Source organism: Bufo gargarizans, chromosome 6 (genome assembly GCF_014858855.1).
Source record: "Bufo gargarizans isolate SCDJY-AF-19 chromosome 6, ASM1485885v1, whole genome shotgun sequence".
Lineage (NCBI taxonomy): Eukaryota > Metazoa > Chordata > Amphibia > Anura > Bufonidae > Bufo > Bufo gargarizans.
The window spans coordinates 1,852,312-1,880,216 of NC_058085.1; the positions used below are offsets into that span (position 1 = coordinate 1,852,312).

The 27,905-nt window shown below is 42.7% G+C and overlaps 1 protein-coding gene across 3 annotated transcripts in view; it reads right to left on the reverse strand.

The window, feature by feature from the left end:
• Positions 1-4,510: 4,510 nt before the first annotated feature.
• Positions 4,511-27,905, reverse strand: part of LOC122940985 (protein-glutamine gamma-glutamyltransferase E-like) — a 40,334-nt gene continuing 16,939 nt past the window's right edge. For 2 of the 3 annotated variants that reach the window (XM_044297955.1, XM_044297954.1), the window contains exons 2-5: positions 15,899-16,166; positions 9,051-9,211; positions 7,117-7,250; positions 4,511-4,857 (exon numbers count right to left, since the gene is read on the reverse strand). In XM_044297955.1, the coding sequence (XP_044153890.1) occupies positions 4,704-4,857; positions 7,117-7,250; positions 9,051-9,211; positions 15,899-16,145 (696 nt within the window). In that variant the 5' untranslated portion in view covers positions 16,146-16,166 and the 3' untranslated portion in view covers positions 4,511-4,703. Of the gene's footprint in view, positions 4,858-7,116; positions 7,251-9,050; positions 9,212-15,898; positions 16,167-16,349; positions 17,078-27,905 lie in introns of those variants that run through there. The other variant, XM_044297956.1, reaches the window with a different exon arrangement.

Sequence of the window (27,905 nt, forward strand, 5' to 3'; positions counted from 1 at the left end):
CTGGCTATAGCGCTGTCCAATCAAAGCGCAGAGCGTCACAGCCAGGGAGAAGGTGAGTTGTTTTTTTAGGGTAGTAGCAGATTTCATAAGCATGCGTGCAATTTATGTGATGTTCTAAAATCCATAGCATTACAAACATGTTGAATTTATTGTCACGTAGATTAGGAGCCAGCGCTTACAATGGGTGTAAGTTTTGATACGTTATTTACATGGTAGCTCTCAGTGGCAGGCTTCATACATCCCCCACCAAATGCCTCCAGGGAAGGTACTCCTTCTGTTTCAACTTGTCTGATGACTGTATTTGTAATTTTTCTTTCCGTGTAGACAAGCTATCGTGTACTGGCTTACTGTATCATGACTAATTTATGGGAGCTGAATTTACTTCAGGCAGAAAAGTTACAGTGCCAATGCTAATTGCATCACTTAAAAGGAGTCTGTCAGCAGTGCTGACCCCTCAAAACTGCTGACAGAGACAGGTGAGGGGTAAACCTGCTCAGCTTAGTGGGTGCTCATGTGTTTTAGATCCCCCGATCACTGGGCCCTATTGCAGCTGTTTGTGTAGAATGTACGGTATGTTCTCATACTGACCTCTTGTGTATTTCCTGTTTCAATTCTCAGTTATTAAATCCCTTGCGGCCTTTGTTTAATTACCATATTTCATTTTCAGGTACACACCTATAGCCAGTCCCTCCTCTGTTTCATTCCCAAATCTTTCTGATTACCCCACAGGCAGTAATTATGTCCACCAACAGGAAAAACTGCATATTTCCTACTAAGGGCACATTCACACGAAAAAATAAGGAACTGTTAAAAAATGGGTAACTGTCAGATTTTATAGCCATTTTGCATCCTTGTGTCTATCCTTTCCTGCCCATCTATCTGTTTTTAACATCCATTTGGCATAAAGGGTGCATCCTTTTTTATGGTCATTAACCCTTTAGGCTGGGTTCAGACCTGAGCGTACTGAACGTACGCTCTGTATGCACGATTGTACGGGCGTTTGCAATCGCGCATACAGAGACAAGCGAATGCCCATTGTCGCGCGTTCCCGCTGAAGTCTATGTACGGGAACGCGCGACAAGACGCCCCAAAGAAGCTCCTGTACTTCTTGGGGCGTCGGGCGTTTTACAGCGCGATCGTATGCGCTGTAAAACGCTCAGGTGAGAACCATTCCCATAGGGAATCATTGGTTCTTGCCTGTTGAGCGTTTTACAGCGCGTAGGAACGCACTGTAAAACGCTCAGGTCTGAACCCAGCTTTATATGTATGTTGGAGGTTGCCACTTTAAAGATGGCGACCACTCACCATCAAACAGCAGAGACTTGGGGCGAATGTATTGAATCAGCCCTAAGGCTGCTGAGCTAAATCCAGTTTTCAGTCAGTCTCTGTTCACATTTGCATCATTACATCAGGCTTCTGTTGTCCTCCATAAACAGAATACCACATTCTGCTGTGCTGGTCTGCCTATGGGAAGAAGAACACCTGAGAGACCCATCGTAAGCTGGTGGGATCAGTTCGAAAACAGTTTCATCATAGCATGGATCCTGTAAAATGACACCAGTGTGAACAGATCCTTAAGGTAAGTTCATACATCACCCGGGGCGGACGGGCTATAGACCCTACAGGGAAATTTCCAATTGGGCCGATGCCCATGGGGCCACCTGAGCCCACCTCATGGCCACTGGCCTGGTACATAACAATCTCATGCTCTTGGCATTAATTAATGTTAGGAGCATCAGGTTGAATATGCTCCTGACCAATGGCCACAGGTGTCCACCATACTGAGGTCTCAGTATTGTGAGAGGGCAGTATATTATGCTGCACTATGGTATTTGGTTTTGGTTAGGGCGGTATTTTATGCTGCACTACGGTATTGCCGGCTATTGTCCCTGCCTACTTGTGTTGCCCTGTCTTCTGTAAATTTCGGAACTGTCTACAACTTGGGGCCACATTTTAAGTTTTTTTCCAGGGCCACTTTAAGTTTCCGGCCCCTGGACATCACAGGCATTATCTACTAAGAATCTATGGCAGAAGTACACGTAAAAATCTTCCAAAAACATCATTGACACAGCTACAAGAAAGACAAGAGACCTCATAATGTGAAAATAATGGCTGTTTTATTGGATACCTGAGAGCGGAAAGACCCCCAACAGTTCTATTGAACAGAACTTAGATTGCCCTGGACTTCTAGAACAGTTGGGGGTCTGGATGTTGTACAGAAATATAAATGTCGAAATGCATCCACATAAAAGCTCGGTGAAAAAAGGGGATTTGCGCGCGATGCATATTTTGTGCAGATTTACCATACATTGCGCAGGAATTGATTGTATGGATTATCAGTGCAGATTTCTTCCTGAGCAAATGGAAAGGCTGAGGTCCTGAGGGAAAATCTGGGTCAAAATCCACAACAAAATCCTCAAGTAACTCTAGGTTCATAGAAGCGTTATGCCTCGTCTTGTAGCCTGTTCTGGCATAAATGCCCACTGCATGAATCGGTATTTGTCTGGCCAAAAGCCAGAAAACTGGCTGGATTACAGTCGGATCCCATCATAGTCAACAGGGATCTGGCAATGCCTGGCCGTGTCTGGCGATGCCGGATGTGGTGAACTCCGACAGGCTGTTCCGGCAGAGAACATAACGCTACTGTGAACGAAGCCTTAGGGCCAGTTCACACTGAGTTTTTTGGTGCTGATTTTGGAGCGTTTCTGTCTCAAAATCTGCTCCAAAAATCACCTCTGGACAGCCTCCTATTCATTTCAGTAGGAAGCTGCATGGAAATAAGAAGCAGCATGCCCTAGCCTGGGGCAGAATCAGCGCTGAATCTCCCATTGAAATGAATGTGAAGCAGAAAAAAACTGTCCCATGCTGAACTGGAAGAACGGAAGTCTTTTTTTCAGCCTTACAAACTATTGGGGTCATTTATCAAAGTGGTGTAAAGTACAACTGGCTTAGTTGCCCATAGCAACCAATCAGATTCCACCTTTAATTTTCCAAAGGAGATGTGAAAAATGAAAGGTGCAATCTGATTGGTTGCTATGGGCAACTAATCCAGTTCTACTTTACACCAGTTTGATAAATGACCCCATATATTACTATGTTACTCTTGCTCGTCTGTTCTCAGAACGCCCATAAAACTGAATGGACCATGCTCTACCACATAACACCATTTTTTAGGATTGTATTGCACTTTTCAGTGCGGAATCCACCACAAAAATATGCAACTGGCCTAATAGTATAAACTCTTTCCATAAGCCTTGTGCCACATACAAATTTACTCTCAAATGTCAAAATTTTAAGGTATATCTATTGTTTAGCATTGCAACCAGTTTTTAATATTGTTTCAGTACATCTTAAATGCAAAATTAAGCAAATTTGCAAACATTTTTTAGTCAAAATATGCTACTATTCTGTATCTACAGCTCCTTTACAGATCTATATATGTGTGCTGTCCGCATTTTCCACATACATACCCATTTATTTCAATGTGTCTGTTCACACATCAGTATTTTTTTACCAAACACGTCTATTGAAGTCTATGGGTCTGTGAAAATCACGGACACAACGCGGATGGCATCCGCGTTGCGTCCGTTTTCCACTGATAGGAGATGCTCTGGAATATGGATGACACATGGAGGGTAAAAGAATGTATACACGGACCAAACACGGGTGCTGCATCATCGATGTAATGCGGACTGATTTTTTTCATGGGCGTGAAACGGAAACGAGGCCTTGCTTTGCCATCAGTCTTCAAATTTTGCAAAATGTTCTGTTTACGTTTTAAGAATTAGGCAGCAGTAGCAAGAGTTTATATCTACAGGATCAGACTACACAGTGTGTACTTGTAGTCTATTACCATGGATACATATTGTAGACACAAAAGAGTGGGCAATTCTAACTAAAACTGACTGCGAACCTTTCCCTGTTGATAGAGTCATGCTTCTTTCCTAGGCCTCATGCACACAGCCGTTGTACACGCATACAGAGGTTCCGCAATACACGGGGCACCGGCCGTGTGCACCCTGCATCACGGATGCGGACCCGTTCACTTGAATGGGTCCGCAAACCGAGAGATGCGGTGCGGAACGGAAGCACGAATCGGAATCCCACGGAAGCACTATGGAGTGCTCCTGTGGTGTTTCTGTCCGTGTCTCCACACCGCAAAAAAATAGAACATGTTAAATTTTTTTGCAGTGCGGATAGATCACAGAGCCATTCAAGTTGAATGGGTCTCTATCCGTCCCAGCCACCGCACGGACGTTGCCCGTGCATTGGGGACCGCAAATTGTGGTCCCCAATGCATGGAACGGCTGCACAACAGCTGTTGTGCATGAGGCCTTATGGGCATCCCACCCACTTCAAGTTCAGAGAAACCACTTTTTGTGGTTTGTAAATGACCATGGTCACAAAGCAAAAGCAGCAGAAATAATATCAGTCACACAGCAGTTTGTGACCTCTGAGAAAGCTCATAGCATATGGTAAGCGGTTTATCAATCATAGATTTGGCAAAGTAGCGAAAAAAGCGAAAACAGCGTCTTGGGAATTGTCCTGCTGTCAAGGAACACAAGCGTACAAGAATAAGACGCATCAAGCTTTACTTGAATGGGAAGTGATGGCGTCCTACATAATGTGCGGAAGCCCACTGAAATACAGGCTTAAATTATAAATGAATGTGCAGTTTTCGACATGTAGTTGTTATAAATAAATTATGTGGCCTCGTGAACTTCAATCTCCAGATATCCTTTGGCATTCGGGAACTTGTTAGTTGTGAAATCCACCAGCAGATGCTTGAGGCCAGCCTTGTATGGCTTTATAATTATGGGAATAGTAACAGTCTCATTCGGCTTCACTGAGTTCACACTAAAAAATAAAAAATACCATATTAATATGAATTCACATTTATATGCACAATAAACAAAAACAAAAACAATATGAGAATTCAGAATTATTAATGCTGAGAGAAACTCCTAGTCCTCATGCAACATCACAATTCCTGCTGCTTTGAGTCATATGCTCTCCATGTGCTGCCCATGTAGGTGACTGTGATGAAGCATTTTGGGCATCAGATAGGGCATACCAGACTATGGTACAACTTGAAGCTTGCACAGATCTGTCATATAGCCACAAGCAATGAGCCCTTAGATGTCTAAGGTCCAGGATCATCAACTCATCTTCTACGCTTAGGTTATTGACTTGCAGAATTTTGGTGACCATAGCTGGTCGCAGATACTGACTTTTGTGGGATCTGTCGATGATTTAGGAGAGCGTTCGCATAACATTTTAGCTATCCACTGGGCAGAGGTGTACACAGATCTCATGGGGCTCCACAGCAAAACTTAGTATGGGCTTTATCGGACCCCTATGTCAGAGGAGAATAGGTGCTTCATAAATACAGCATACATTCTGAACACCATATTGTTCAGTGTATTTACAGCAGATAACGGGCTCCCATTAGGGCGAGCTTAATGCTTTCATATAAATGCTGTGTTTTTGTGTCAGGAAAAGAATTAGTAGTTTAGCGCCAGGCCTCCTCTGGGCCTCATAGCAGTTGCGAAGTCTGCCTCCATTGAAGGTACACCACTGCCACAAGACGTTTTAATACCCCCAAAAAGTATTCATATCCCTCAGTGAATCCACTCACTTCAGTGAGGCAAATGGAGTCCAAGAGATTAAACGTTGGACTTCGTTAGACCTGTTTTCCATCTGTGTAAATTTTTCTTGGAGGACACAATAGCTTCACAGACAGTAGCAGGTCAACTGGAGTCCAAAGTTCCATCTTTTGGAATATGTTTGCCTCATTGAAGTGAGTGGAACTGAGGAATACAATACTATTTTGGGGTATTCAATCCCCCATCCTTCCCAACCTTCCCGTGAAAAGCTCAGCTGGATTAGAAGACTAGACTACAAAGACCATGCACATAAAGGTAAGCTACTGTGATATCACAAGTGTTTTAGTTTGGTAGGTACATGTGATATCACAAACATGCTTCCATCAAATAATTTAATGTGATGTCACAAATGTTGGACTTCCTAATGAACCCCTTTATAGTCAATGAGGCCTGTCTGGCACCATCAGTTTCAGTTGTTTCCATTGCTTCTGTGCCTATATTGGAGCAGAACAACCGAAATCATTAGCACATATGCAAAAGTAGCCTAAGCTACTGTTCCATCACAAGTGTGTTTCCCTCAACATGACAGCTGTTTCAGTCAGGTAAGCCATTGTGACATCGCACGTGGGTTTTGATCAGGCAAGCTGCTGTGACACCACAACTGGGTTTCAGTCAGGTAATAGATGTCAACTTCTGTGATATCACAGGTGAGTTAAACTGCAACACAATGTGACCTCATATGTGGGATTCCGACAGGTCAATAGTTGTCAGCTTCTGTAAGATCACAAGTAGGATAAGGCGAGTTAAAATGTGACATCACAGGCAGATTTCAGTCAGGTCAATGGTTGCTAACGTCTGTGACATCACAAGTGGGTTAAAGTGAGAATAATTGTGACATCACAGATGGATTTCAGGCAGGTAATCTAATGTGGCATCAAAACGATCAGGAATCAGAAAGGCAATGAGCTCTTTTATTTGATTGGAGTAGCTGTGGCCCATGTTTGTGATAACACTGCCATCTGCTGGTGCAATTGTGAGTGGCTCCCAACTGCAGGAAAATCTTGGCTGCAAGTTTCATAAGATGTTACATCAAAGTCAGATTTTTATCTTTATCGATAATTCTTCTTGAGAACATGAAACAGTTCTAGATGCTCCATCGATATTGACAATGGGTTGACTAAATATATTATTAGTGTGCACAGTACAGTATAGTATAGCATCGACAGCGTCCCAATAATATACAGTTACTGTGAGCAATATGGACAACTGCAAAAAGCCCCCTGCTGCTCTAAAAAAGTATAAGGATTCACTATGGTTGGTATGTCTTGTTGGAGCTTGCCCATTGCCATCCAGCACTTAGGCAAATGCCTCACCAGCCACCCACATTCCAACTTCCTGAAAGAAGCATTATACCATAGAGGTGCATCGCAAGACTGAATAGGCCTGGGTCGTTACTCAATATTAAAAGTTAATAACGGCATTAGAAAGGAAATTCTAGTCTGTCACTTACTTCATTGAAACAGGATATTTGAGCAGTCCGCTGCCTTCTGCTGTCACCACAATATTAGAGACTTCTTTGTTAAAGGGGTTGGTGAAGACGATGTCCACTTCTACCGGTTTGTTCACACTGACTTTTTTATTTAGCTATAAAAATGAACATGAAACTGATATGAGTATGAATCCAAAGACCGCTCCTATAGTGATTGGTAAAATAGGGTTCTTTTTTGTGACACATGTAACTATAGGTAGGGTCCACCACAAGTTTTATAGATAAAGGGGAACCATGGAGGACAGGGGTGCACCTAGCCTTTTTGCTGCCTGAGGCGAAAACTGAAACGCACCCCCCCAATGCCAATTTCTTAACCTAACCCCTGCTGCCCCACTCTTGCCCCTTCCTGGTGCTGCCTGAGGCGATCGCCTCACCTGGCCTCATTGTTGGTGCATCCCTAATGGAGGATGTCCTAATGTTCTTTAGTGTGATTTGCTGCTGTTTACCATGGCAGACAGCTCTAGGATGTTGCACAGATCATAAATGATCCTTCAAATTCCTGCCTAAAGCATTAGCAATAACCAAATCACCAGGAGTTAATGCCAAACTACTTACTGTATTTACTCCCCCCCCCCCCCCCCAATAATATGCAGGAGGCGTGGGGTGGGGTGAGTGAAGTGCTGCTAGCTCTGTCTGTACTCACCACTATCTGGTCTTCTCCATACAGCTCAGGACCTAATCCAGGCACCCGGAGAAGACCAGGGAACGTGACTACAGGTTAGTCCATGAGACCAGCAAAGTAGTGGTGGAATAGTAAAGGTAACTACATTTTATTGTTTTAGCTCTGATGGGGGTCAGATCTCATCTGAGGTCTGATATGGGGGCCTGATCTAAGGTCTGAGGCTAATATAGGGGCTCTGATCTGAGGTCTGATATGGCGGCCTGATCTGAGGTCTGAGGCTGATATGGGGGTCTGATCTGAGGTCTAATATGGGGGTCTGATCTGAAGTCTAATGAAAAATATATTTTCTTATTTTTCTCCTCTAAAACCTTATCATAAGGTGCGTCTCATAAAGTGAATCATATGGTAAATGGTTAAAGGATTCTTTTTTCTTGTGCACTGTGTATCCCAGATGATTGTGTATATGTAACAAATAGTTAACTGACAGATTTTTGGGCCAGTTGCAATGGTAAAGGGCTGGCCTATCTCCCTGTTAGGAGGTTTTTGCTGAGCAGGCCTAGAGGAAGGATGTAAATATGTTAGCTGCTGACAACTTGGCCTAGCCCAGGGAACCATCATCCCTGAGATTGAAAGCTGCCAAAAGAGCAACGGGACTGAGGAACTACTACTGAGAGAAAGAGAACAGACATTTGAAGATGTTTGAGGACCACTAAAAAGGCCATGCTGGACTGAGACAGTAAGGTAAATGTACGTTTATGGCAATAGACTTTACTGCATATGGAAACAGTTGATTGCCTCAGGTACCCCCCACACTTATGAGATGGCCTGTTCATCTGATCTAAGATCTGAGCCCCGCAGACTGGGCATTTCAGAAAGCATATTGACAGTTATTGCATGCCCGTGGTCATATGGAAGCATTGCTTTGGGAAAATCCTGCTGTTATATACCTCTGAACTGTGCCTACCGCTTGTGTTTGCACTATAACCTTCATCATCTACTCAGTAAAGAGAGAATTTATTCTAACTAAAGAGCCCTGGTCATTGTGTGCATCATCTGCTCGGCCCTCCACCTACTCTCCGGTCTTGCACCCTGCTACATATCCATGTAATCTTGACTGGATTTCTATACAAATGACATGACTGGTGCTCAATAATGGACATTCACGTGACCGTAGCTCAATAATAGACATTCACGTGACCGTAGCCTATGGTATACTTAGTGTCACTAAAAATTTAAAAAAGATACAGCCTTGGGTCTAAATGATATATTTTACCTTTATTTCAAATTTAGGGTTACTCAGGACAACATTTGTTTCGATAATCAGTAGTCCATCATATGGTTCACAGGAGCATACGGCTGTCACCTCGATTGAGTTATCGGCAGTCAATAAATCTTCGTACATAGTGTAGGGTATGACCACCGGCACTTCTGTCCCTGAATAAACACAGAGCATAGTGGTCAAATGAAAAGTTGTTTCCAGGCTACTAACCACAGGGACACCCAAAGGATATGGGAAGTTTGCACATGATTACTTATTGTATTCAAATGTAGGTCCTTTTTGACAGGGCTACCCATAGACACATGCCTGTTGTCACTAACTAAAATCCTCTTTAACCACGTTGTGGTGGCACTAGAAAGGTAGCAAGTCAGTGTGTCTACTCTGCACAACACCTTCCTAGTGCCACATCTACTTGCAGAAAGTTGAGGAATGCCCTCAGCAATTGGATATTGGTGGCATATCATACAATATGCCACCAATGTCTGCCATGGAGTCTGTTACTAGGAAATTCACTGATAAGCCAGGCTCAATACCTTGTAGGTCTAGCTCAGCTGAGCATAAAGTGGGGCCGGACTGGGGCAAGAGCTGAGGGGAGGCCAGCATGACGCTGGTTTGGTTGGAGAGGGGCGGCACCTAGAGGGTTATTTGTCCTAGAGGTAGTTAGTAAGAGGTAGTCACTAGGTTAATGGGGGGGGGGGGGGCTAGGGAGGCTTTATAAAGGGGGAGTTGGGGTTAAGAGTGCCATTTTAGTAAATATCTTGGCAAACTACCAGCTCCCTCACCATGTCTGTGGAGGAGCTTCTTGCCGGATTAGGATGGAGGCGGAGGCACGGGGTCCCGGTTGATTGAGAGGGCAGGTTGTAAGCCTGCTGCAAGGGGCCACAAGTAGAGTGGCCATCCCTGAAGAGATGGTTCCTCCGTGTGGCAGGAGCCATTTTGGAAAGAAGACAAAGTTCATCTAGCAGAGAAGATTCAGGGATGCCGGATTACAAGGATGGCGTGGCAACAAAATCCTAGGATCAGGAAAGACGGTGAACAGGAGCGGTGGGATACAGGACCTGTGGCTGCGGGTTACACAGCGCCCGTGCAGCCTGATGATATTTCATGAGGCATGGCGTTTTTTGGGGCATTTAGGTTAGGGGAACTGGTGAGTAGTAGTGTCAGTAGGGCTGGAGGGTTGAGATCAGAAGATGTAGACCTGTGACAGGGTGGAAATATGTATCCGGAAGTCGAAAACTTATCACGAAGATAAGGGTAGGCAGTTGATTTTGTTCGATGTACCAGGATGTTTAGTTTGTCCTGTTAAGTTCTTGCAGGACTACAGAGGGGTGATTGGGAAGGGCACTGCTCCTCTTCTTAGGCACAACGTTTTTTGTCGCGTTTCCAATTTCTATCAATTTTTAGGAGATGCTTGAAGGTCTTGGAGATTAATTACGAAGGTTATACGGGGCATTCATTTTGGATTGGAGCAGTGACAGAAGCGGCATGTTTAGGTTTGAGCGAGGATATGATAAGAAGTATAGGTCGGTGGGAATCAATTCAATTTAGCTCATATGTGAGATTGGGTAGATTGTGAGTTACGGTTATTTTAATGGTTTAATGTTACTTGTGTTTTTGTTGTTCATAGGTTCACAGGCGGTGTTGGTGTGGATCCTGGGACATTCGTTCGTGTTCTGGGGGGCAGTAAGGGCAGATGTGAGATCGAACGGGCACCAACTGTTATAGGGTGGGGTGTTGCGGGAGGTACATTGCTTTGTGCGATTGGATTGCCCCCCAGACGTTTTTGTGTTACACATTGGGGGTAACGATCTAGGGGCTCGGCCATTCTGTGAGTTAATTTGAGACATTAAATTTTATTTACTGTGGTTGTGGGCATTATTCCCGAATATGATTATGGTGTGGTCGGACATTGTGCCAACGCGGTCTTGGAGGGGTGCGAGGTTGGTCGAGCGACTAAATAAAGCTTGGATTAAAGTAAATCGGGCGGTGGGTAGGGGGAGTGGGCGAATTTTGGCAAGCAGATGGGGTGCACCTCAATGCTTTAGGGATAGATTTGTGGTCCTTAGGGGATTTAGGGTGGGATTGAAACATCCCTGGAAATGTGGAGGGACGCGCAAACTTAAGTGGGTCAAGTTGCGCGTTGCTGGCGGTGGGAGGTCCTCGAAGTTGGTGGATATGGTAGTATTTGAGAATGGGAGGGCCCCACGGGTGGGGCTAGACTCTCATGGTTGAACAGGAGTGGAGGAATTAGGCATCCATCAGTGGCTCCGAGCTGGCGGTCATTGGCTGCGGGCAAGATGTTGTTGCCAGTTTATTTGGGTGCAATTGTTTTATTGGGGCTTTTAGGACCTCCCTTGTCATTTACTCAGGTTTCTGTGGGTTAAGGTTAAGTTATTTATGTTGGATATTTATTTGTTATTTAATAAAAATGGCTGATGTGGCTGATTTAATCCAAACTGTTGTCCGGCTGTTATTTAATGGTGTGGTTTAAAAAGGTTGGGGTTGGTGAGACCCAAGCAGACTAACCAATACCATAGTCATGATACCTTTCACCTGGCCATATGCAAATGAGCAGTTAAATGCACAGAGGCTGGGCCCAAGCCACACGGACACCCTTGCTCCTCCTGCTTCTTCTGTCAGCCCCTCTCTCTCCTTCTTGATTAACAAGACCAGGCGAGATGACTGTACAGGAACCTGGTCCTGTCAATCAAAGAGAGTGAGGAACTAGCAGAGGAATCAGATGGAGCAAGGTTGTGTGTGACTCATTGTATGTTACAGTGTTTTTGAAAGGACCAGAAGTCACCTCTATTTTTCAGTTCATTCTTAAAGGGGTTGTTAGGGTTTAGAGCTGAACCTGGACATAATCCCTTCTTTACTCATTATTCAGCACCCGGAAGACAACACACTGTTCGGCATTCACGGTCTCGGTGACAGATGACTCTGTCTGTCCTCCTAATATCAGTTATCTGATCTGCTTTATTTTCTTGCTGGACCACATAACCGGCACTCTGAAACATTTTTGGGTGAACCAGAAGTCACTTTCTCATTTCTAGGAGACTTAAAGGGGTTGTCCCCTTCTTCACTCAGCATTTTCATGGCAAGGGAGAGCATCAGAGGATGAAATGCTGAGTGAAGAAGGGTACAACCCCTTTAAGTCTCCAAGAAATGAGAAAGTGACTTCTGGTTCACCCAAAAATGTTTCAGAGTGCCGGTTATGTGGTCCAGCAAGAGAATGAAGCAGAATAACTCATATTAGGAGGACAGGCAGAGTCATCTGTCACCGAGACCATGAATGCCGAACAATTTGTCAGTCTTCCGGGTTCGGCATAATGAGGATCGGATTGACAGATTGCTGGGTGGGGCTGGAGAAGACCCGCCGGTCATGGTACACATTGGCACCAATGACAAAGTCAGGGGCAGATGAGGAAGGTCCTTAAAAATGATTTTAGGGAACTAGGAGAGAAGCTCAAGTCCAGGACCTCCAAGGTAGTGTTTTCAGAAATACTACCAGTGCCATGAAGGTCACCAGAGAGACAACGAGAGCTTAGGGAGTTAAATAAGTGGCTCAGAAGCTGGTGCAGGAAGGAAGAGTTTGGGTTCAATGGAGAACTGGGATGACTTTTTGGTCGGTTACAGGCTCTACAGTTGGGATGGGCTGCACCTTAATGGGGAGGGTGCCACTTCCCTGGGGGAAAAATGGTTAGATGGCTCGATGAGCTTTTAAACTAGGATCTGGGGGGAGGTGGGGCGGTCATACTAATAATGGGGTAGATAGTGTAGATAGAGAGTGGGATATAGGAAGGGACAGTGGGGATTTAGTGGGGGCTGGGGTTAGTGAGGAAAGTAGGGAGAAGAATGGGCAGAATTATACACCAATGAAAAATAGAACTGCTGGTAACAAGAACCTGTTACATACAAACATCAACCAAGATAACCTAAAAATCCCAGATATGCACTTTACATGTAAAAGTAATTTTAAATGTATTTTCACAAATGCCAGAAGTCTAGCTAGCAAAATGGGGGAGCTGGAGGCTATGTTACTAGAAGAACACATATAAGTAGTTGGTGTGGCTGAGACATAGTTGGACTCTTCGCATGACTGGGCTGTGAATATTGAGGGTTTTGCACTATTTAAGAAAGACAGGGTCAATAGAAAAGGCGGTGGCGTGTGCCTGTATGTGCGGAGTGATTTGAAGACAGGTGTGAAAGAGGCAATTGTGGGTGAGGATGGTGAGGATGTGGAAACCTTATGGGTGGAAGTTCAAAGGGATATAAACACTGAAAAAATAATACTTGGGGCAATCTATTGACCCCCTACCATCACAGAGGAGATAAAAACGCAACTGTATAACCCAATAGAGCGGGCTGCACAGGCGGGTACAGTGTTCATAATGGGAGATTTTACCTTCTCAGACATTGACTGGGGTCATGATTCTGCCTCAACCGCAAAGGGGAGAAAATTCCTCAACTTTCTGCAGGACCACTTTATGGGCCAGATTATAGAAGCTCCCACTAGGGGCAATGCTCTGTTGGATCTGGTAATCTGTAATGATGCAGGGCTTGTTGGAAATGTTACAGTTCGCGAAAAACTAGGTAATAGTGACCACAATATCATTATACTCCCCCTAAACTATAAGAAGCAAACTCTGTCAGGAAGAGCAAAGACACTGCATTCTAAAAAGGCTAATTTTACTGGTTTGAGGGCAGCATTTCAGGGCATAGACTGGGAGCAGCTACTGTCACATAATAATACAGAGGATAAATGGGAGAGCTTTAAATCCACATTGAGTAATTGCACAAAAAAATTTATTCCCTTAGGTAACAAGTATAAAATGCTGAAAATGAAACCCCCCATGGCTTACAGCTACTGTAAAAAGGGCAATAAAAGAAGAAAATAAAGCATTAAAAAAAAAAAAAAATCTGAGGGGTCAGCTGTAGCATTTGAAGATTACAAAGGGCTTAATAAGATCTGTAAAAAGGAGATAAAATTAGCAAAATTACAAAACGAACAGCAGGTAGCCAAAAGAAAGCAAAACAAATCCCCAAAAATTCGGTCGGGGGGGGGGGGCAGTCACTGAAGGTAAGGAAAAGGCAGAGTTACTATATACAAAAAAAGAGAAAGAAGCGGATATCCGTGGCGTATTCTCTAGGTACTGGTACAGTGCCAAGTGATTGGCGCAAGACAAATGTGGTGTCCATATTCAAAAAAGGATCAAGGTCCTTTACAGGTAATTATAGACCAGTTAGTTTAACTTCTGTTGTGGGAAAAACGTTTGAAGGACTCTAAGGGACTATATACAGGAGTATGTGACTATAAATAATATTATAAGTGATAACCAGCATGGGTTTACCAAGGACAGAAGTTGTCAGACTAACCTGATTTGTTTTTATGAGGAGGTGAGTAGTAGCCTGGACAGAGGGGCGGCTGTGGATGTAGTGTTTCTGGATTTTGCAAAGGCTTTTGATACTGTCCCTCATAGACATTTAATATGTAAAGTATAGTTTGTAATTGGATTGAAAACTGGCTGAAGGACCTGTGTCCCGAGAGTTGTGGTCAATGATTCCTACTTTGAATGGTCCCAGGTTATAAGTGATGTACCCCAAGGTTTAGTGCTGGGCCCTCTATTATTTAATTTATTTATTAATGATATTGAGGACGTGATAATAGCATCATTTCTATTTTTGCAGATGACACCAAGCTATGTAGTACTGTACAATCTATGGAAGATGTCCATAAACTACAAGCTGACTTTAACACTCTGAGTGATTGGGCATTAACTTGGCAAATGAGGTTCAATGTGGACAAATGTAAAGTTATGCATCTTGGTAGTAATAATCCCTGTGCTTCATATGGCCTAGGTGATGTAACACTGGGAGAGTCACTATGCAGTTCAGTTCTGGGCAGCAGTCCATGAATTTATTTAGTCTTGATAAGAGATGTCTAAGGCTGTATTCACACGTCCGCAATGTGTTTTGCGGAAACACGGAGACACGGATCCGCAAAACACGGAAAGCGGCAATGTGCTTTCCACATTTTGCGGACCGCACATTGCCGACATAATAGAATATGCCTGTTCTTGTCCGCAATTGCGGACAAGAATAGGACATGTTCTATTTTTTTGCGGAAATGGAAGCACGGATGCGGAAGTGCGGATCCGCAAATGTGGATGCGGACAGCACATTCCGTCCCCATAGAGAATGAATGGGTCCGCACCCTTTCCGCAAAATTGCGGAAAGGATGCGGACCCATTTTGCGGACGTGTGAATGGAGCCTAAGGGGGGACATGATTAACTTTAACAAATATACAAATGGGCCATACAATAAATACGGTGAAAAACTGTTCCATGTAAAATGCCCTCAAAAGACAAGGGGGCACTGCCTCTGACTGGAGAAGAAAAAGTTCAGTTTTCAGAAGCGTCAAAGCTTCTTTACTGTAAGAACTGTGAAGCTGTGGAATAGACCTCCTCAGGACGTGGTCAAAGCAGGAACAGTGGACAGTTTTAAAAAGGGTTTAGACGAATTCTTAAAAGTAAACTACATTAATGCTTATGAAAACATATTGAAATCTGAGTCAACCTATCCCTTGGTTGGACTTGATGGACTTATGTCTTTTTTCAACCATATAAACTATGTAACTATATAAAGGCAACGGTAATACAAGAATCTTCACTGATGTTTACTACGTTGCTTACATGCCAGAAAATAACATTTCTGTAGGAGTGTTTCTTTAACCCTCTAGATAACAGAGGGGATTTATTTTTACAATACTTATTTTTTCATATTTTTCCGTATTGTATATTTTTTCATGGTTCACATATGTAAAGTTCTGCATGGTCATTACCTTCACAGCCTGGCACACAAATTGTCTTGGATTCTTTGAGGAGTTCATGTATTTCCTTCTTGGTGTACAGGACAGAACTTGCCTTGATGTCAACATTAACTTGCTTTGGCTTGGTTGTCAGGCTTCTGATGGATAAGCTCAGAACAACATCTTTGCCAACTTCCCGTACACTGACCACCTTAAACTCTCCTGCCAGCTCCTCATAAATGCAGGGAGATTTACATTTCTCAAATGTTTTTTCTGCCATCCTTAGATTGTCCCAAAGTATCTGCAAAAATAGAAAGCAGAAAAGTGGGCAAGACATCATCAATGCTAATGAAGTAACAGAATGAACTGATCCCATTTTGACGTTCAACAAGGTTATACTGTTTTTTTTAAAGGCACAATTAGCTTAAAGGGATTTTCTGGGATTACTATGGAATTTAACATATATAATCATGTAGTTGCTTACCTCATGTACATCTTTCCATACTGTTCTTTTTCCAATTTGGACTCCTGACTCGTTTTCACCATGTAAACCAATTCTGTATGTAGCACTTCCTGTTGCTGCATCCAACCAAACCCATGCTACACTTCTCCCTCCTCTGCCACAGCTCCAGTGCCGCCCCAGCTACTTTATAGCTCCTACTACCAGCTAGTTACACAGACACTCCCCTATTACTGCCCATGGACATAACATCACAGGAAATAAGAAAGAGCTGCATGGACATGGTCATATGACCACAGCTCAGAACGGGAGATAGAAACAAAACCTGAGTATTGAGTATACCACCGCTATGGTGCCATACTGAATGGTAGTCGCATTACAATGAGGTGGTTATGAAGTTATAAAGTAGTACCCCTACCTCTTTCCAGCATGCTCCAGCAGCAATTAGTGTATGCGCAGAATGCAGATGAAGCCAAGGCCAGAACACCTTACTTCACTGCACATGCGCCAGTTACCGCTGGAGCTGATGCACTTAAAGGATGATCTGGAGGACAAACACAGATCTGCATTAATTCCACAATGATGTACTAGGAAGGCACTAGTAAAGTTGTCTTTATAAATCTGCAAGGAATCACCATCTCGAAACCCAGTAACATGGCACTGGAAGCCAGAACTTCTTGAGGACACTATTCTTGAGATCCTAGCGCATGCACAGGGGGTGCCAGGACTTGTTGCTTTCAACGCATCAGCGGAGGGCGCGCGATGGCTCATTTTTTGCAGGGTAATCTGCCAAATAGCCGTATACTGGGATTGTGTTCCGGTGCCTGTTAATAATCCATAAAAAATTGATAATCCAGCACCAAGATCATAAAAAATCTTGACTTTATTCCAATCTAATTATTTGTATTAAAAAATGTTATGTTTTATTTTCACAGTTCATATAGTATATGGCTTTCACCTATTCAATGATTAATAGGTCAGGGTATGATTTGTTACATCCCCATACATGTGCAACTACAATTGAAGCTGAGCTAAAGGCATAAATGACATCTGCTTTTTTCAAAAAATGTTATGCCATGATTAAGATCGCTTAAACGATTGAAACGCGTAGGATATATTACTGCAATTTAGCCTATGGAACATCATTTTTAATAATTGGAATAAAGTCTGCATTTTATACAATCTGGTGCTTATCACTTTTTAGGGATAATCTGTGGTTTTGTCAATTTGGAGTACATGCAACTTTTGACATTTTTTTCATTTTTTAGGGAGACGAGGTGACCCAAAAACTACAATTCTGGCATTGGAAATTATTATTTTTAATAGTGTTTACAGCGAACAACAAGATGTTTGGAAATGTGCGGATGTGGCCATACCAATGATGTCAATTGTATTTTTTTTTTAATAATTGGAGTTTTTTTAAATGTGGAATTCATGTGTTTTTAAAAACATTTTAAACATTTTTACCTATCTTTTGGTACCATGCAGTTACCTATCTTTTGGTACCATGCAGTTACCTATATTTTGGTACCGTGCAGTTACCTATCTTTTGGGCCATGCAGTTACCTATCTTTTGGTACCGTGCAGTTACCTATCTTTTGGGCCATGCAGTTACCTATGTTTTGGTACTGTGCAGTTACCTATCTTTTGGTACCGTGCAGTTACCTATCTTTTGGTACCGTGCAGCAGTTACTTATCTATTGGTACCGTGCAGCAGTTACCTATCTTTTGGTACCGTACAGTTACTTATCTTTTGGTACTGTGCAGCAGTTACCTATCTTTTGGTACCATGCAGCAGTTACCTATCTTTTGGTACCATGCAGCAGTTACCTATCTTTTGGTACTGTGCAGCAGTTACCTATCTTTTGGTACCGTGCAGCAGTTACCTATCTTTTGGTACCGTGCAGCAGTTACCTATCTTTTGGTACTGTGCAGCAGTTACCTATCTTTTGGTACCGTGCAGCAGTTACCTATCTTTTGGGCCATGCAGTTACCTATGTTTTGGTACTGTGCAGTTACCTATCTTTTGGTACCGTGCAGTTACCTATCTTTTGGTACCGTGCAGCAGTTACTTATCTATTGGTACTGTTCAGCAGTTACCTGTCTTTTGGTACCGTACAGTTACTTATCTTTTGGTACTGTGCAGCAGTTACCTATCTTTTGGTACCATGCAGCAGTTACCTATCTTTTGGTACCATGCAGCAGTTACCTATCTTTTGGTACTGTGCAGCAGTTACCTATCTTTTGGTACCGTGCAGCAGTTACCTATCTTTTGGTACCGTGCAGCAGTTACCTATCTTTTGGTACTGTGCAGCAGTTACCTATCTTTTGGTACCGTGCAGCAGTTACCTATCTTTTGGGCCATGCAGTTACCTATGTTTTGGTACTGTGCAGTTACCTATCTTTTGGTACCGTGCAGTTACCTATCTTTTGGTACCGTGCAGCAGTTACTTATCTATTGGTACTGTTCAGCAGTTACCTGTCTTTTGGTACCGTACAGTTACTTATCTTTTGGTACTGTGCAGCAGTTACCTATCTTTTGGTACCATGCAGCAGTTACCTATCTTTTGGTACTGTGCAGCAGTTACCTATCTTTTGGTACCGTGCAGCAGTTACCTATCTTTTGGTACTGTGCAGCAGTTACCTATCTTTTGGTACTGTGCAGCAGTTACCTATCTTTTGGTACCGTGCAGCAGTTACCTATCTTTCGGTACCGTGCAGCAGTTACCTATCTATTGGTACTGTGCAGCAGTTACCTATCTTTTGGTACTGTGCAACAGTTACCTATCTATTGGTACCGTGCAGCAGTTACCTATCTATTGGTACCGTGCAGCAGTTACCTATCTATTGGTACCGTGCAGCAGTTACCTATCTATTGGTACCGTGCAGCAGTTACCTATCTATTGGTACCGTGCAGCAGTTACCTATCTTTTGGTACCGTACAGTTACTTATCTTTTGGTACTGTGCAGCAGTTACCTATCTTTTGGTACCATGCAGCAGTTACCTATCTTTTGGTACCGTGCAGCAGTTACCTATCTTTCGGTACCGTGCAGCAGTTACCTATCTATTGGTACTGTGCAGCAGTTACCTATCTTTTGGTACTGTGCAACAGTTACCTATCTATTGGTACCGTGCAGCAGTTACCTATCTATTGGTACCGTGCAGCAGTTACCTATCTATTGGTACCGTGCAGCAGTTACCTATCTATTGGTACCGTACAGCAGTTACCTATCTATTGGTACCGTGCAGCAGTTACCTATCTATTGGTACCGTGCAGCAGTTACCTATCTATTGGTACCGTACAGCAGTTACCTATCTTTTGGTACCGTTCAGGTACCTATCTTTTGGGCCGTGCAGTTGCTCTTATATAATACTCTGCAATACAGGCAAGGTGTAGGAGGAGTCTTAACTTGGAAGGCTTTAGACCTGGCTTGGAATACTCACAGGGGGCAATCGGGGAACAGAGGAAGCCTCTTTTTTTCTAACTGCTCAGATAACTTAGATATTACTATTGAGAAATTAAATTGCCGATACTGGAGTTATCTCGGATCTCGTCTGCTGTAGGCACCTGCAATGTATAGAGCAGGCTCCTCACGCATCTGTGACTTACCGTAATGAACAAAGAGATATGACTTCTGGGTACTAGTTGTTGTACCAGTCAAGCAAAGTCTGAAATGCAGCCATATTATATCAAAAGGCTTTTGCCTTTATAGAAATAGGTTGGCCCATATTGTACCCTTAAATGCCTTTGAATGGCATATTATTACATGTTGCATTGCCTGCTGGATTACCCAGGCATTCTGCTGGAGGTGTAATATGCACTCATACATACTATATGCCTATGGTTTTGTTGTGTGCACAAGATCTTTCGTTTGACATGATCAGGACAGGTTTTTAACCTCTGGATGTATACAATGCATGTTTTTATTCACTGGCAGCAAGCACAGATCTAAATTAGGAATGTTAAGCTTTATTCACATAGGGTAGAGAGAAACCCCTTAATTTTCAGATGGTTTGAAGAGGACCCGTGCAGGGTCTGCTCTCCTGAATGTAGATACCCAACAACATAAGTTGGTTAAGAGTGGGACCCATCTTTCTGAGACCACCTTGGAGCTGGTAGGTGGGCACAGATGTGTTTTGATTAAAATATATTGGCTGAAAGTCTAAGATTTTATCATATCAGAGTAAGAGCTTAGCTCATATATAATGTTTGCATCTATTGTGCATTATTTTGTGATTTTTCTTTTATAGATGTAGCCATGCACATCCTCATATTCAGTTATCATATCATGCAGGATTAAAAAAAAAATATATTTTTCTGTGATTTTTGTTTAGTTTACTGTTTTAGTAACTACTTGCATTCCACATGTCATAACAGTTGTTGGGGATCTATTCTTATGATTCTACGTTGTGCCATTCCTTTATTATTCCTGCTAGAATTTATGAATGAAGTACTAGCAGTAGGAAATGAAGGTCCAGCTGGATGTTGCCAGTTGGGGATGTGTCCCTGCACGGTCTGATACTATTCAATCACTGCACATCAGAGCATGTAAGGACACACCCCATACTGGTAACACCCATCTAGACCCTCATTGCAAACCGCTAGCAAGTCGTTCATAACTTCTAGCAGGAATAATAAAGGAATGGCACAACATAAAGTCATACTAATAGGTGCTCCAGAATTATTACATGGGGGATGCAAGTTGTTACTAAAACAGGATAGGGGACAGCTCCACTTTAGGCAGTTTTTCCATAAAACCTGAACTTGATCTTGTGTGTGAGGGGGTCTCAGTATATGTTCTCATTGAGGGCGACAAACCATGCTTATTCTCTTTACATTAAAATGGATGGGACTTATGGAAAGCTCTAAAGTGCATAGCACTTTAATTAGAGTCTGTCACCACCGCGGTGGGTTTTGTGGGAGAAAATTCCACGTCTGAAAATCAGTTCCATTCATTTGAACGGGGCGGCAAGTGCATTGATGTCTGCAAGACCCATAAAGGTGAATGGAACAGATTTTCAGTAGTGCCACAAAATCTGCTTCATGTGAAGGCACCTCAACAGTCCCTAGTGCAGTATAATTCTCATTCTCATTCCCCCCAAAAAAACTTTATGTGCTGTTTCCTCAGTTTTTTGCCCCTCAAAAACAAGTCTTAATATGCAAATAACTATAAAAGAGCCGAAGGGGCTGTACCTATCAGCAAAGGAGCCCAGCCGTGCCCATTCGAATGGAGCCCCGCTCATGCCCTCCTGCCTTTTCTTCACCTCCCTCCCATGTCATCAGGCCTCCCTTGGAAATGTCACACAGACACACAGCTCTTCTCTGTCTGCACCTGCGCTGTCTTTGCCTTTCTGCAAGCAGCAGCTTCATCAACTGAACTGCACTTGCGCAGGAAGGATGATCAGTTCAGTCTACCAAGAAGTGATCGAGTGGTGGGAAGACCTGGAGCCGCGGTGCATGATGATGGCAGGATCGGAGAGAGGTGGAGAAAAGCGGTGGAGGGGTGGAGCCAGACTCCACTCGAATGGGTGCGGCTGGACTCTGTTGCTAATAGGTAATGCTCCTTGGGCTCTTTTATACTAATTAGCATATTGATTAAAACCAAGAGGGACAGCACAACTACAGTGTGCTGGGAATGGTTTAAAATGTACCGCGGTGGTGACAGACTGCCTTTAAGCGTATCAGTTATCAGAGTTATCAGTAAAGATAAATAATATGTTCATATTAGGATGACATCGTACGGAACATTGTCACAAACAAATCACTAGATTAGTAGGAAAAGAAAGTAGAACAGATGATTAGTTTGATAAATTACTAATCATAGAGGTTGTCTCCACCCAAGGGAAAAATGGCTTTTGGGTGTAGGTTGCATCATAAAATATCCCAGTAATTGTTGTGGCCTGTTCATCTGCTCCTGTGGAACCCTTTGAAATCTTCATATTATTTGGGCACTTTATAGCAGTATCGTATGGGCTATGCATGGCAGTATTATTTTGTCATTTTGACATATGGTACTATTATGTGAGATGAAACACTTCCTAAGTATGTCAAGTGGCATTTCCGATTTTTCTTGATGCCATGGTGCCATATATATAAACACCTACAAAAATGTCAGCAATAAAAGTAACAATTTAACATCACTTTAACATTTATTTAATATCACCACATCTAAAAATGTCCAAAGTATCATGATATTTATCACACACGATAACACTGTAAAAAAAAAAATCACAATGTCCAAATTGTTATTTGTTTTGTCACTTCGCCTTTAAAAAAATGGAATAAAAATTGATCAAAAAGACTTAAGTAAGGCCAAGTTAACACTTCAGTTATTTGGTCAGTTATTTCCATCGGTGATTGTGAGCCAAAACCAGGAGCTGGTCAAAGACACAGAACCTTATCCCTGACATGTGAACATGGCCTAACCCAAAAAGGTAACAATAAAAACTACAGCTAGTACTGCAAAAAAACAAACCCTCACGGTTCCACTGAGCAAAAAATATCAGAATATGGCGATAAAAATAATTTTTTAAATAAAAGTTTTACTTTTTTTTAAATGTAGTAAAACATAAAAAAAACTATTAAAATGTATAATGTCAATGTTACCACATAGTAAACACTAAAAAAGAAACAAACAAAAAACAATTACGGAGTTATGTCTTTTTCCTATTTCACCCCACAAATATATTTTTTTACAGTTTTCAATACATTATATGGATCATTAAATGGTGCCATAAAAAAATACAACTTGTCCACAAAAAAACCCCCAAAAACATTATGCTTTCGTACAGCTATGGAGATGGAATGATAAAACAAGGTCTTGGAATTTGGGGATTTTTTTTTATGCCATCAACAAAATTGGCTTGATCCTGAAGATGTTTGTGACAAACTCCCCTCTTTTGAGGTTGCCACGAGTGCTTGGAGAGGACTACTTGCCAGCCTCTTACCATTTGATTACGGTCCCATGTTGTATGCACCGGTTTTATGCAATAGCGGCATAGTTATATAAGTTCATGTATTTTGCTGTCTTTTGCTACCATGTGGCTAATGGAGTCTGTCCTCTGTCCTTGGGAGAGAAGTGGATCACTTCTCAATTGTCTCCAGGACAAAATACTGTGTAGAATTTTAATGTCATAAATCAATATGTCCCATCATCTAGGACCTCTAGGCAGTCTAGCCGAAACGCGTCCTAGATGATGGGACATATTGATTTATGACATTGAAATTCTATGAGCATCAAGTCACGTCTGCTGGGATTTTCCATTCAACTACACGTGGAGTCTGTCCTGTCCCGTGCAGCGTGCATGTCAGCGTGTGCTGGCCGACTCATCTTTATAAAAGACTGTGTAGAACCGGTTTTGGACAGAAAAGCCATGAGTACAGCCAGGCCAAAGAGACTTGTACTAACTTTTGAATTCCTGGTCTAATTCGTGCCATTTTGGGATGTGTTAAATGTCTATGTGTATTGTAAAGGGTGAGACATTGTATATTTGAGTAAGTGATGTCTGTCCTATTGTCTCCCCGTGTGTATTGGCGATTTCCCTTTGTCCTGAGAGATAATGGATTACACCTCGGTTGTCTCCAGGAAAGAGGACATTGTGTATTGTCCTGCCTGGGATAATTATGTTAACCATTGTACCATAATTATATCACAGGCAGACGGGAGGATGTTATGTGGGTTGTAACCTTTGTGCTATTGGTTAATATACAGTCGTGGCCAAAAGTTTTGAGAATGACACAAATATTAGTTTTCTCAAAGCTGCTAAACTGCTTTTAGATCTTTATTTCAGTTGTTTCTGTGATGTAGTGAAATATAATTACACGCACTTCATACGTTTCAAAGGCTTTTATCGACAATTACATGACATTTATGCAAAGAGTCAGTATTTGCAGTGTTGGCCCTTCTTTTTCAGGACCTCTGCAATTCGACTGGGCATGCTCTCAATAAACTTCTGGGCCAATTCATGATTGATAGCAACCCATTCTTTCATAATCACTTCTTGGAGTTTGTCAGAATGAGTGGGTTTTTGTTTGTCCACCCGCCTCTTGAGGATTGACCACAAGTTCTCCATGGGATTAAGATCTGGGGAGTTTCCAGGCCATGGACCCAAAATGTCAACGTTTTGGTCCCCGAGCCACTTAGTTATCACTATTGCCTTATGGCACGGTGCTCCATCGTGCTGGAAAATGAATTGTTCTTCACAAAACTATTGTTGGATTGTTGGAAGAAGTTGCTGTTGGAGGGTGTTTTGGTACCATTCTTTATTCATGGCTGTGTTTTTGGGCAAAATTGTGAGTGAGCCCACTCCCTTGGATGAGAAGCAACCCCACACATGAATGGTCTCAGGATGCTTTACTGTTGGCATGACACAGGACTGATGGTAGCGCTCACCTTTTCTTCTCCGGACAAGCCTTTTTCCTGATTCCCCAAACAATCGGAAAGAGGCTTCATCGGAGAATATGACTTTGCCCCAGTCCTCAGCAGTCCATTCGCCATATTTTCTGCAGAAGATCAATCTGTCCCTGATGTTTTTTTGGGAGAGAAGTGGCTTCTTTGCTGCCCTTCTTGACACTAGACCATCTTCCAAAACTCTTCGCCTCACTGTGCGTGCAGATGCGCTCACATCTGCCTGCTGCCATTCCTGAGCAAGCTCTGCACTGGTGGCACTCCCATCCCGCAGCTGAATCCTCTTTAGAAGACGATTGTGACGCTTGCTGGACTTTCTTGGATTGAGGTGCAATCTTAGTAGCCACAATATCCTTGCCTATGAAGCCATTTTTATGCAACGCAATGATGGCTGCACGCGTTTCTTTGCAGGTCACCATGGTTAACAATGGAAGAACAATGATTTCAAGCATCACCCTCCTTCTAACAGGTCAAGTCTGCCATTTTTACCCAATCAGCCTGACATAATGATCTCCCTCCTTGTGCTCGTCAACATTCTGACCTGAGTTAACAAGACGATTACTGAAATGATCTCAGCAGGTCCTTTAATGACAGCAAGGAAATGCAGTGGAAAGTTTTTTGGGGGATTAAGTTAATTTTTATGGCAAGAAGGACTATGCAATTCATCTGATCACTCTTCATAACATTCTGGAGTATATGCAAATTGCTATTATAAAAACTTAAGCAGCAACTTTTCCAATATTTATGTAATTCTCAAAACTTTTGGCCACGACTGTATGTTTGTTGTGGGTGTCTCCCTTGCATGGGAGCAGGGGATAAAAGAAATTGTATTTTTGAATGTAGTTGCCTTCCAGTAAAGTATTTCTAGCATTCAGCTTGGGCTCATGTATAGAGTTATTTGGCGATACCAGTGATACTAGCGATAATAGCGATTTATTGCTCTGTGGATTACTTGGCGATGCTATTTCAAGGGAAGAAGGGAATACTAGACGGTGACACGGATGATACCGTCACAATGTTAAAGGGGTTGTGCCATCACATACAATGGGGGCATATGGCTAGGATATGCCCCCTGCACCTTAAAGGAATACCCCTTTAAATAAGGCTCAATAGGGAGGCTGTACGCAAAGACGTTCTGCCACAGACACAAAATATGTTAAAACTTCACAAAGAATGTCCTGCATTCCATATTTCCCCCAACGTCTGGAGTTAATATTTTACTGTATAAAAAGGCACCAAAAATCACTTGCAAAAAAGGCATAAAAATCACAGTAAAAGCAGCACACAAAGTACTGTATGTGTGAATCCACCCTTAGGGCTCATGCACACGACCGTATGTATTTTGCAGTCCGCAAAACACTGATCCGCCCAAAATATGGATGACGTCCGTGTGACATCCGTATTGCATCTTTTTTATTTTTTTGCGGATCCATTGTAACAGTGGCTATTGTTCTCCGCAAAACGGACAAGAATAGGACATCTTTTTGGTGGAATGGCCCTGCGGACATACAGAAACGGAATGCACACAGAGTCATTTTTCCATATTTTTTTTTTGCGGACCCATTGAAGTGAATGGTTCCACATATGGGGGCGCCCAAAAAATGGAACGGGCACAGAAAAAAAAAACTTTGTGTGCATAAGCCCTTAGGTCGCGTTCACACAAGCATATTTGCAGTTTGTGTATAGAAATTTGCATCAGAATAGTTATCTTTAGCAACAGAAACATTCTTATAATAGAAAAACATTTTATTGTGCAATTTTTGCAATTTGTTCGTACGACCTTCACAGGGTGTCGAAATGTGGAGCCTTTCATTGTACAGGTGTCACCTGTACAATGGGAGAACTGTGATCAGATTACCACACTGTCTGGTTTGGTGACATGGGTGCGGATTGAAACGATCATAATTACCCCATTCAAATTTCCTTCCATACAAACACTCTTCATACAAGTCGATTATTGGCACTTCGCCCTGCACTGTTTTTAGATTAAAGGATTATCTGCCTTACACACCCCTGTTTTCATTACATTCTAGTAGGGCCTCTTGCACATGACCGTATGGCTTTTTCAGTATTTTGCGGTCCGTTTTTTACGGATCCATTGTTCCGTTTTTTGTTTCCGTTCCGCTTCCGTTCTGTAGTTCCGCAAAAAATCTCTGTATGGTTTCCGTATGGGATCCGTTGTTTGCGGATCACAAACAGAAACATCATTTTTTTTATCATTAATGTAATGTACAGTAATGTGTTTTAACAGTATACACTTGGGCAAAGTGGGCATGGATCCACCAAAAACGGATGACATATGTGTTCCGTATGCACTCCGTAATTTTTGCGGACCCATTGACTTGAATAGAGCCACGGATTGTTATTTGCGGGCAATATTAGGATAAGTTCTATCTTTCAGCGGAACAGATATACAGAAATGGAATGCATCTGGGGTGCATTCTGTTTTTTGGGCATACGGACCACAAATGGTATCCGCAAAAACTGAACGGAAACGGAAAAAAAATTGCTTGTGTGCAAGAGGCCTAGGTCAGATGAAATGTTAATGAAATCAAACAATTATTAGAGCCCCTGAGCCTTTAAAAGGACACCTATCTAGCCCTCCTACCTTGTGTTGCTAGGACACTTGGTTTGCTTTGCTTGCTTGCTTAAAGGGGTTGTGCCATGTTTTCAAGTTATCCCTGATCCACAGGATGAGGGCTTGTTCACACGACTGTTGCCCCTCTGTGCCCGTGTTGTGGACCGCAAATTGCACTGGCACCGGCCGTGGGGCTGCCGCATGCAGATCGTGGCCCTATTCACTTGAATGGGGTACGCGATCCGTCCGTTCCGCAAAAAGATAGAGCAAGTTCTATCTTTTTGTGATGCAGAGGCACAGAATGGAACCACACAAAGCACACCGTAGTGCTTCCGTAGGGTTCCATTCCATACTTCCGTTCCATTCAAGTGAATGGGTCCGCATCCGTGATGGGGCCGGTTTCTCGTGTATTGCAGACCCACCGTATGTGGGCCGCAATACGGCAACGGAGGTGCAACAGCCATGTGAATGAGCCCTAAGGGGTAGCTAACTGATCAGTGGGGATCTAATCGCTATTCCGCTATTTGTTGAATTGCCGATTCTTGTCAGAGACGCTTCTTGGCAGTCAGTTTTCAGTTCTGTCAAAGAAGATT